At 47.2% G+C, this 11,719-nt stretch overlaps 1 protein-coding gene across 1 annotated transcript; it reads left to right on the top strand.

Annotated features, from left to right (window-relative positions):
* Positions 1-9,745: 9,745 nt before the first annotated feature.
* id1 (inhibitor of DNA binding 1, HLH protein) lies at positions 9,746-10,905 on the top strand. The gene is made up of 2 exons (XM_037251816.1): positions 9,746-10,239; positions 10,340-10,905. Exons 1-2 carry the CDS (start codon positions 9,931-9,933, stop codon positions 10,373-10,375), a joined length of 345 nt encoding a protein of 114 aa, XP_037107711.1. The 5' UTR covers positions 9,746-9,930; the 3' UTR covers positions 10,376-10,905.
* Positions 10,906-11,719: the final 814 nt, after the last annotated feature.

Genomic DNA, 11,719 nt, shown 5'->3' on the forward strand with positions numbered 1-11,719 from the left:
ACAAGAACGAGAGGAAAAAAAAATTCATTAGGAGTTTAACGATACTTTATGACATCATTTATCGATCCTGTACTTTATTCTTATTTATTTAATTGTATTAGATCTTTTTATGACATTATAAAATATTTTTTTTGATGATTCAGCAAAATGTGCGATGTTTGGGGTTCCACAATATAGCAGAATAGGCAAAATAATGCTGAATCAGCCATCATCCTTGAAAGCTACTGCTCTCTGTTGACATCAAAACCGAGTCAGTTATGAGTGGCAGGATAACAAAGCATATGATAAACACCAATCTCTCAAGGCTCTTTGCTCAAAACTTTCCAGCTGAGTAACGACTCGCTGTAGGAAAAAAAAAAAAAAAAGATGGATGACTAAGCCGTGCACCTGCCTCGATTTCAGGCTATTACACTGACAGGAGGGGAGGGGCTGAGTTGGTATGAAAAAAGAGAAGGAATTTCCAAGGACAGGCAAGATGTTGTGAAATCATATTGCGCATGTGACCCGTACAGCTGCAGAGGGACGGGCTAGCTGTGTGTGTAATAGTATGAATCACCAGCAGAGTTCCTCAAAATTCAGAACAATCGCTCTCCTCCATTTCTTCACAGTTTGATCTTCGTAGTCGGTCTACTCAAACGCAGGTGGACAAGCGAGATGATCGCATTAAGCTAAAAACAAGTCAACACAAACACACACCTTTTAACAATGAACAATGCCAGAGTCATGCAGTTTCTTCATCAGCATGAGATCATGTGACACATATAACACAGAGAAGTCACACACGCATTTCCTCCCCAATTGAGTGCAGGTGGCTGACGGCAGCAGCCGGGGCAACATTCCTGCCCTGTTGTTAAGTGACATCTCCCTTGTACAAGTGTCCTCATCCAGGAAAAGCAAATGACTCATGGGCTTGTTTACTTCACATGGCAGCCACTCGCAATACGTGGAAGCCAGGGGGGGGCTGCTATACGGTCTGGACACCTGTTGTGTTAGATGCAGACGTGACTTGGGAAGCAGCGTGTAGGCACGGTGGGTTTCCGTGGTTTCCGAGGTTGGGGTCAATTTTGACCTTTCTGTGGGGGAGGTTTACTGGGTAGCTATCATCCTGCTTCCCTCCCTTCTTCCAAAAACATTCATGTTAATTGAAGACCCTAAAGTGTAAATGCCTTCAAAAAGTACTGTACTGTCCTTACATCTGGATCTGATACTCACGTTCTTTTGAAATCATCGTTTTTTCCTGTGAGCTCAAGTGGTGGAACATTTGACTGACAAGTGTGTTTTGTTGCCCGGGAGTGTCCTCAAACAACAAAATCAGAGTCTTTGCACAAATATAACTTTTTGGAATGTTCTGGTTAAGGAAGGAGCCGCGGGTGTGTTACGTATTATTCTGCATACCTCGCTGATAATTGTGATGTTAATAACATTTCGCTTTCAATTTGAAACTTGCTAACCAAAGATTCCACGTGTGGCTCGTGAAACTTGTTTCATTCTTTGGAGTACTGTGCTTTGGTCACTACTGATGGCAAAATCCACTTTACGTGTGCGTAAAGTTATTTTCAACAACCAGGGCGGGGCATGGTCCTTGACGACTTTTATTAGCACGTCTACTGAGCGGCATCTTTGCAGCTGACAGATGCTCTGACATCAAGAGAGGGAACATGCTTTATTTTTTCTCTCTCCTCTCTTTCATAATACAGATAAAGACTCAAATGTGATGATAACGTCCATGGCCACTTATAACCACTTGCATAACTTATTGAGATCCAATATGAGAGCTATATAAAAAATTCGGGCCCTTTTTTTATATTCAATGCTCTATATTGATTTAAAAATATATGTATCATTGTTGTCTGTGGAGTTTGTTATCATATTATAATTTCTAGTCTATCCATAGATAGATATAACCTTAGCAGCTGCAATGGAGGGAGGATGTGACAGTTTCCATTGGCTTTTTTCAACAAGAATTAAAATTGGAGTAACGACACCAGAATAGAGCACATGTACAAAGACACCTGTCGACTCTCTCAGTTCCTGCTACAGCTAAGTCTAACCGATGAATAATATCCTCCATCCATCCGTCCGTCCCGTCCGTCCGTCCATCCATCTGTCCATCCATCCATCACCGATCCCCTTGCGGCCACGCTGGAGCCTATCCTAGCTGACTTTGGACAGCAGCGGTGTACACCCTGAACTGGTCGCCAGCCAATCACAGGGCACACCTAGACATCCACAGACCATAACAGAATTTGGGGAGGTAAGCACTGGCAGTTCCCCAGTGAAGAGGGTGCCAACACTTTAACTATTCAAGCTTTGGTCGGTGATGCTGAATTGAGAGCTTTGGAATGTGTCTTTAATACTGATTGAATAGTTAAATCCGTCCACAGTCAAGCTCGCCGCAGTGCCCTGGAGGGTAAATGTGTTATCCAGGGTCCCCAAGGACTGTCCAGTGGTCCTCTGTGTGGTCTGCACACCACCCCCCTGACCCCTACTGAAGGCTGAGACCGTTTTTCTGCCTCCTTGTCCTCCTTTGATATCAAGAGTGCTGGAATGGAGGAATACAACTGCAAAGAGGGTGGGAGGGAGCTAGGAGGGGGCGGGGGGTTGCCGGGTCTCCCTAGTTGCCAAGCGAACGCCATATGGGCAGCTCACTGGTGTTACTGGGGGCCCAGGGCTGTTCCCAGAATTCACATGATAATGAAGCCCGGGGCCATTCAGAGTGCTGGCCTAAAGCTGGGCCTAAGAGCTTTTGATAGCCCCCGGCAGGCTGTAGGCCTGCCCACCCCGGGCCCAGCCAGCTTTCCTGCCAGGCCTAAACCACCTGTTTGATTTTCCCAGGGCCCTGCCACAGTGCGGCGGGATGGAGGGAGCAGGGAGGGGCAGCAAAGGAATGCCTCACGTTTTGTCACCAAGTGTGTACTTCCCATTTACTTCCTCTTTATAATCCCTGCAGCCCTCCCCTCACATGCACTCACAGTTGGTCACATAAATATAACCTAGATGCACACACACACACACATCACCGGTTTTCCCTTCACTAACACAGTTCCCGGGAGAAGAATGAAGTTTGAAAGTAGGGCACCTTCTGCTGCTCTAGGAGCTTCACACAAGCAGATTCCTGGAAGTGGCCCCTGGATACGAGTCTCTTACGTGGGAACCAGGGGACCACGCGCTCTTGGGTGGGTGGGGTGGGGGAGCAGTTGGGGTGGAGGAGAAGATGATGGGGACGCAGTGGATGAAGCGATGGGAGTGTTGAAAGAAAGAGGGAAGCCTCCCCAATTGCGGGGGGTCGACGTATGTTTACAGGGGGCACATTCCTCTATCGTGAGAATGGCCGACCGCGTCGGATAACGCCAGCACAGACATGGCAGATGGCCTCAGGCCCAACGCATTGTAACTACTGTACATAAAAACAAATGATGTGTGAACAAAATCTCTCAATCTTCTTGACTGGATGATTTATTAAGAGATTTTTCTCAAGATGACTACCTTGCCAAAACATATAAATCTAAAATGCGGCTCAACCTCTGGGCGACATTTCTGTGTGGTTCTTGTGATCCGAGCAGGTGCGCAGGTGTGGGCGTTGTGTACTCTGTAGCCACTTTTGGTTCCCAGTGCGAAGGCGGGGCAGCGTTCCTGCAGTTTAACCTGAACTGCCGCCTCGCTGAGGGCTAACACCTGCAACACCAGCAAAGAGCAAACTCGAAACGGCATCCGCCGGTGGGGGGTGGCGTCTCATCTCACCTGACACGGTCTCTGGTTGCCGTGCTACTTCAGCATGTTATTCAGGAGAGGTGCTCAGGGGACGGCAAAGTGTTACAATACCTGCGCGGTGTCGCACTTTGGACGATGACAAGAATACATGCAGCTCCACCTGTTGCACCTGGATTCCTGACTGGAGGGCCTGTGAATGGAGAAGCGAATTCCCACACCCCAGGAAATTAACTCGCCCTTGTCGTTGCACTTTTGACGAGGGCAAGCAACAAACAAGAGCGGAAACCTGAGTGCGGCGGAGGTGCGACTTAAATGTCAAGAGCGAAACAAAAACCTTCCAGAGGCCCAAATAACTTGATTATAGCCGCTCCCACAATCAAAACAAAAGTGTCAGGCCCAATCTGTTCACTGTCAATGGCAGCTCTCATTTGTCAAGCCCATCCAAGAGCTCGGTTCTCAGGCGACTTGCACAATGCCCGGTGACAAACAGGAGGGCTCTCCTTTTAGCCCTGCCTGCCACCGGGAAGCCCATCTGAAGTATTATCTTGGGTGGAAGAGTGGAGGAGAGGGCTCAGCCTGGCCCAGCCATTGTCCCCAGGCCCGGGCCCTCTGAATGGGGCTTTGTCAGCTCCCCAGCTGCCACTGTCCGAGCTCCGTCTTTGGGCTCGGGCTCCTGTGTCCCCTGGCCGTGCTGACTGGACGCCTCTGTGCAGCTGTGGGGATGCGAGCGTTTGTTTGAGCGCCAGATAAAGAGAGAGGTCAGGTGACCGACTATAAATGGATGCCTCTCGCTTGTCATTTTTTACTGCCGCTTTGGCTTTCTCTGCCATCTCAGGCAACGCTCGCCAATGCTTAACCATCAATAAAGTCGAATCAATACACGTAAATTTGTGTCAACTTAGCAGGGCCTTAGGCGCTTCAGAGCAATTACTACTGACCTTTGATCTTTCCACTTTAGGTCCCGTGAAATCCTTCACTAACTTTTTTGGGGATCATCACAGACTGATTTTAGGTACTAAGTGGCACTTTGGTTTTTATGTCGTGAAAAGGTTTGGATGGCGTTGTGGCCTCCTCAGTATATATAAATAATAGAAGTGATATATTGTGCGACTAATCCTAATGGTGCAATACGATCATGAGTTTAAAAATTCTTGAATTGGATTTAAGAAAAGCTCTGTCATTTGTTTGGTCTTTACCGGCCCGCTAAGGAGGGGAAAGGTGGAGGGGGCAGCTGGCCGGCAGCAATCAGTTTCGTCCGCCCCCCCCCCATGGGCATCTTCTGGCACCAGCTGGGGAACAGCTGGTCCCCCTTCTGCTACCAGTGGACCTGGACTCTGTTGGAGTCCTGGCCAAGAGATGGCCTCACAGGATCCGACAAGTGGGTAGCATTCAACTTTCCGCTAATGAAGAGGCTTCATTAGGCTACACTTACAGTTTCTATAATGGTGCATCTATTGTTCGCTGTACAACCACTGGGCCGGTCAGGACAAAGGAGAAGCTCGTGGCTTGTGCTGACCTCAATGCAAAGTCAGTGTAAACTCACCCGCCCGTCCACTATGTGGGATGTCACCAGCAAAACGGTTTGCAGGAAGAATGAAGAAGTGGAGGGAGGGCTGAGGTGGCGTTGGGAAAAAGTTGCTGGTGGTTGCAGTGGTAGCAGGCCGGGGTGGGGGAAGGGGGGCATGACCAGCCGACGGAAGAGGGACTCGGGCGTTATTAGATTCGCAACAAGCCGTAACACTGTCTCCCATTGTGTTTCCCCCTCCCCTGCCCTTCCCCAAGCCGTGACCGGAGAAAACACTAGCAAGCATCCCCTCCATCTCACTCCCCACTCACCAAACTCGAGCCGACCCCCCCACCCCACTCACACCCCCGACTAAAGCTCTCTCTCCAGGCAATTGCCACTGGAGTGGAAAGTATTCCAGAGTACAATGTCTGTGCTCTCAATGGGTGCTTTAGCATGCCACCAGTGCGCTGTCACCAGCAGATGGGGAGCTAATTAGAAGCCATTAAAGGGCTTTGATAGTGTGTGTGGGAACCAGGCAGTGGGAGATGGCCACCGGGGTGTAAGGAGGGATACGTTTTGGGTCTCACACACACACACACTCACACACACACACACACGTAGGCAAGAGACCAAACTGTCGCCGTCGGGCCAAGGACATAGACTGGAGGACACCTGCGGGCCTTCAAGGATAAAGTGCAGATAGTACAACCTGCACAGTGGAAAATGGCACCCAACTCGCCAGTCAGGGGAAAAACAAAAACATTTTGACAGTCGGCTCCGGCCAGTCTGCGCTGCCGATGACACATCTCTGAAGCAGGACTCCCACAGGAAGTGACCTCCCAACCGTGGGCCCTCAGTCATTACAGAGGGAGGTGCCAAGCCACACCACAGCGCCGCAGCATCTCCAGGAATCCAGGCGGGGTGTGTACGTGCAGCAGCTGACAAACGACAACACAAAATCTTACATTTCACTTCCTGCCCAGAGTGGAACGTCGCGACGTGTCCGTCATCATTGAGATGTTGTAGTTGAGGCCATGCAAACATGCACGCCTTCCTGGTCTCACACGAGTCTCTCGACTCGCCTGCTCACCTGCACACAGGTGTGATCATTATCTAGCAAACAGGAAGAGCCTGACTGGGAACTGGAAACTCATCGCACAGCTGCAGGGACAGCCTATGTGTGTGTGTGTGCATGTAGATGATAAATCACAAATGAGCGAGGCAAGCTCAATAGCTAGCTAGCAGCTTGTTAGCCATCTAACTAGCTAGATAGATAACTAATAAGCTTTTCTTATTTTATTTTGGCTTTATTATTTTATTATTAGTCTCATAAACTGAAAGAGCAGCAAGTGTGTGCTGAAATAACCGTTTCTGACACTCCTCTGTCCAAGAAACAAAAAGATTTCCTCCCTGTCACGATTATTGTGACTCGGGCCACTTTCATGTTTGAGGAAGTAGTAAGACTGCTTCGTATTGTCCCAACAGTAATAAAAACAGCAGCAGCAAAAGTCTGTTGGAATGTCTCATTTCCTCTAAAGGAATTCCTGCATCAACCTTTCCCGAATACTTCCTGTAATGTGCTTTACTCGCACTCGTGATAAAGAGGGCGTATTATTGAGTATGCTTCCCCTAGACCAAATGGAACAATGTCTTCGACCAAACAACACCCCCCCCCCAAAAAAGTGGCTAAAATACACAATGTTCTTTAAGAGCCTTTCTGCCGTTTGATGGCTGCAGGATGTTGCGACAGACCGTCGCAAACGGTAGCCTGTCAGCAAACATAAAATACTGGTAAAGAGCCATCATGTAACGGCTCCACTGGGAAATGAATCCCGTGTGGGCAATGAAGGCGGGCCGGGTTGGGGTGCCGCGAGCGGGCACTGCCATTCTGTCAGTTAAAATCAGGAGCTAATATGGTTCACTTTTCTTTGGCCTCCTCTGCCTCTTCCCTCTGTCTCCTCTTGCCTTGATGTGCTCTAAACATGCTAAAAAGGGCCCAGCTGTGTGGCGTTATTGTTGGTGTCAGTAGGAAGTGCTGATAGCTTTTGCAGCTGAACAAAAGCTGGATGAGGGGTGTGGAGGGGTGCTCCAGACACTGTGGCTCCAGCCTAGATTCTCTCCCACAATCCCTGAATCGCGCTTCCATTGTTCTGCCCACCCGGCCCTCCCACCGCCCCGTCAGCTGCGACCTGGGACAGAGGGCAGGGGGGTGTAAGAGAGAAAAAAGAAAGTTGGAGAGAAGTTTTTACAGGTTACTGCAACAGAAGGAAGAAAAAGCCTTGGGCTAGGGAGATTGGTTAAAAGAAAACAATGAGCCGTGGCTCTTTTAATAGCTTTTGGACTCGAGCAAGAATGATTTACAACAATATGTTGCATGTGTTTGCACAAGTCCAACATACAATCAAATATCAGGAAAAATCTATTCAAATGTCGACGGTATATAGACTATGAGAATAAAAAGGTTAGCTGAAACTTGATTGCGTGTACAATTCTGCCTTTTTGTGTTACAACAGAATTTGTTCACACTAAGGAAACTGGTCTGGACAAAAATGACGAAATATCTCGTTACATAAGCTTTGATTTTTTTTACCCGTCAATGACACTTCTGCACCTGTCAACAGGTATTTTGGCACACTTCTCCGGCTGGTTTGAAAATCTTCCACGGGCGTTAAAAAAGGTTTAGGTCAGGGCTCATCAAAAGGACATTTCGATTTAGTTTGGTATTTTGTTCTCAAAATTGTTTTATAGCTCATATGAAAAGTTTTTAAAACGTTTGACTATTATGCAAAAAGACATCATAATCTGTACATTGATGGGCAAAAGACCAAACGCCTACGCGAAAGTGATCATGTGAAAGAATGCAAGCGATGTGTGTTAAAATGCAAATTCAGGTCCTCCTTCTTCTCCTCCCCCTCCTCCCGAGCTCGCTCTCGGCCAGCGGCGCCCGCGCAGGTGCGTGGGGCGGTAATCTCATCTGGCCGCTCCAAGGTGATAAATGAACGACAAAGCTCCGGAGCTGGTTTGTTCTCGAGCTGCAGGTGAATGGCGGAGCTAGGCGGTGCGAGCGCTCTTGTTTGACGTCTCCATGGAGACCGCCCGAGCGGCGCCAGGCTGACAGGCGTTCAAGGGCTCCATGAATGGGTGACGTCACCGCGCTGGCGCCTGCCCAGTCTGCGCGCTGCGCGGGCTGTTTGGACAATCGGAGAGGGAGGGGGGAGAGGAGCCATGTGAATGTGAGGCTCGGCACACACTGCAGAAACATGTGAAGGAATCTGCGAAAAGTTTGCACCACCACGAACACGCTCGTCTTGTCGATGCGGAAAAGGTGGGAAAGAAGAGAACAAGCGAGCAGAAAAGACAGCTTTCAGCGAAAGCCATTGCCAATGGGGTGGAACTTGTCGCCTTTTTAAATACAGCTGTATTTTTATTGCACAGCTCAGTTTCTCTATTAGAATGAACTTAAATTGTCACGTTTAACATGGTAAGGATTGTAGTACTGTGGAAAACTCGAAATGAAAAACATTAACAAAGTCCTGAAAACAACTCAAAGTAACAACAAAAGACCAGCAAACAACATACCACGATAGAAACTAAATGTGACAGCAATCCAGCAAAGACTGAAAGAAAGCAGGGAACTAAATACTAGCAAACTGAAACAAATGTTGGAAGGAGCCAATTGGCTAACACCGGATGACCAGAGATGAAACCAAAAAAAATAGACATTTACAGTATTGATTTTCTTAATTGCATGTTCAAAATAAAAAGTGAAATCATTAATAGCACTTCTCAATTGCATATTTTAATCAGACATGTGTGTATGTCCCTACATGACCTTTTGACCCAGATTTAAAATGACTACAAGGTTTTGAGATATTTCCAATTTTTTGCGTTTTTAAATCTTTCTTAGAAAATCTTTCTGGATATACCGTGCATCATAATTTATAGGTCTGCTTAAAAAAAATCAACTCATCTGCTAAACCTAACCATTAATTCATATTATTAAGTATCTTACTTTATTACATATTATATTATGATTGTATTAGTATGGAAACTTGAAGTGCTCCAGCAAAAAACGAGATTTTTGACCAGTATAATCAAAATTCGCTTCTTGGAGCGGCTCTGCCTGCCTGCCTACAGCGGTGCACATCTGCAGCGCCAGCAACAATGGCGAAATGTGTGGCAGCCTAATTAACACGGCGCATTCATTCATTCATTCATTCATTCATTCATTCATTCAATCCTCCCACCGCAGCACCCCGTGACTGTCCCTCAGGCAATCTCCACCTGCAGAGTCCCCAAGCCTCGCAACGGACAGCTGGATTCCCACATATTAGCCATAAAAGACACACATTTGTTTCCATTGTAACGCCATCCTCAAACAGATTGGAAACCCCGATAACCAAGCGTGCTCGCTGATTGGACGAAATTGTGAGCGCGGGCCAACCCGTTCATACGAAAGCCGACACACTATTGGCTGAGCTCTGGCGAGGCCGCGCCCCTCCCTGCGCGCTTGCTATATAACCGGGATGCCTGTCCATGTGGACGTTGCGAACTGTCAACATTGTATTACTGCATCCTCCGAAGGGGAACTTTGCGCCTCACGCCTACTATTTTATTTGGTGTGTGAGGAAAGTACGAGCTGAAAACTTCTCCCCCGACATGAGGTCGTTGGATCTACTTGCGCCTTGAAGAGCAAAGTAGGCAGCGAGGATATGGTGCGCTGCTTATCCGAGCAGAGTTTGGCCATCTCAAAGTGCAAGATCCCGCTACTGGACGAGCAGATGAGCGTCTTTCTGCAAGACATGAACAGCTGCTACAGCAAGCTCAAGGAGCTCGTGCCCACCCTGCCCACCAACAAGAAGGCGAGCAAGGTGGAGATCCTGCAGCACGTCATCGACTACATTTGGGATCTGCAAGTGGAGCTGGACGAGCCGGAGAGGAGCCACCACCAGCCCGGGGGCGTGCAGGCGCGCACGCCGCTCACCGCGCTCAACGCGGAGATCGCCAGCATCGCCGTAGAGGTGATTATGATTTCCAGACGTTTCTCTGAGATCTTTTGTTTTGCGTGGAAACTTCTCCGTGTGGTCGCTCGTGTCTTAACAGTCTGTCTTCCTTTTGCAGAATGGCTGTTCGGATGACAGGATCATGTGCCGCTAAGAGTTTCACGGAGCATCTTGAGCTGAAGCTCAAGGCTTTCCAAAGGTGTCCCCACGCACCATCCACGAGAAACCTTGAACTGTTAGTGCAGCTGGGTGCGGTTCCCACTCCCAGAGAAAAATAAAGCTAGAAGCGTTGCGTGGACGTTATCGCGTTGGAGAAGAGTGTCAAAGCAAGAAGTCACCCAAGGCTCTCGATTCATCAAGAGGGTCCAGCGAGAGAAAGAGAATAACTGCTGGGTGGGCTACACAGAAGACTGGGCTGGCCACTGGGACCAAGACCAGAAGTGTCCAGCGCAACCAGAAGAACATGTTCTACCAAAGCTTCTGCTGTTGCATTCTTGTATCTTGTGCAAACTATCGAACAACAAAAAAATCATTCCACAAATTTGTATTTTTGTTAATTCTCAGATTCCTGAGCAACAACTGTATTGTATATTACAATGCCACATTATGTGTGAACATATTGTTTTTTTACAATGTACATGTTATTTGTGTTTTTTTAATTAAAACAAGACAATAATTTTTTAACTCGTCTGTCTGCGCATGTTATTGCTTCGACACACACAAGAGGCTTTAAACTGTGATTCCTTATCCATGTGTGAAAACTAACACTTGGCTATTACGGCGCTGTGATGAGTCTTATTGGAGCCAAATCTCAGTTGGAATGCATGATGTAAAGTCTGCTGTCACACTCAAGAGAACCTGTGAAGTCAAGCCACTGAGTGTTACATTTGGTAACATAAAGCCAAGAGCCTAGTGGCCAACACAATAACCCCAACGTAGTTTAAGAGCTCCTTTGAGGACGTTTCTTCAAAATAGGCGCAAAGAAATTAAACATAGCCTTATAAACTCCCCTAAATAAAATTTATATATTTTGTTTAAGCCCCAGTGCATTTTACAGGATAAGATTTGTTGCTACATTTGTCTTAAATGCGATATTTACCTTAAGTTACTGTCTGGGTCACTATACTTGTTCATGTCCGAATTCACTTTTTATGTATTGTTGCCACTTTTTTCATAACTGAGATGTCCTAATTACGTTCAGTTACATTGAATTGAAAGAAATCGAATGAAAAATGTTACTAGACTACAAATTTAACAAGTGGCAAACATACTGAGTGGCCCTGTGTTTTTTTCTTTAGAAACCCAAAACATCTAAAAGATGGTTGCAGGCAGGTACTGTGATTGCACAGGGGTCATGTGTAGTTTTCTGTGTTAATCACAGCGATCACCACGAGATGATGAAACAAAAAGAAAGTGTGCTCTATAACGTATTTTCCATCTGCTGTGAAAATTACTAACTAAATGTTCGAATGTCAAAATAGCAGGATTCTTGGACGCC

The sequence above is a fragment of the Syngnathus acus genome, chromosome 5, assembly GCF_901709675.1.
Source record: "Syngnathus acus chromosome 5, fSynAcu1.2, whole genome shotgun sequence".
NCBI classification, from domain to species: Eukaryota; Metazoa; Chordata; class Actinopteri; order Syngnathiformes; family Syngnathidae; genus Syngnathus; species Syngnathus acus.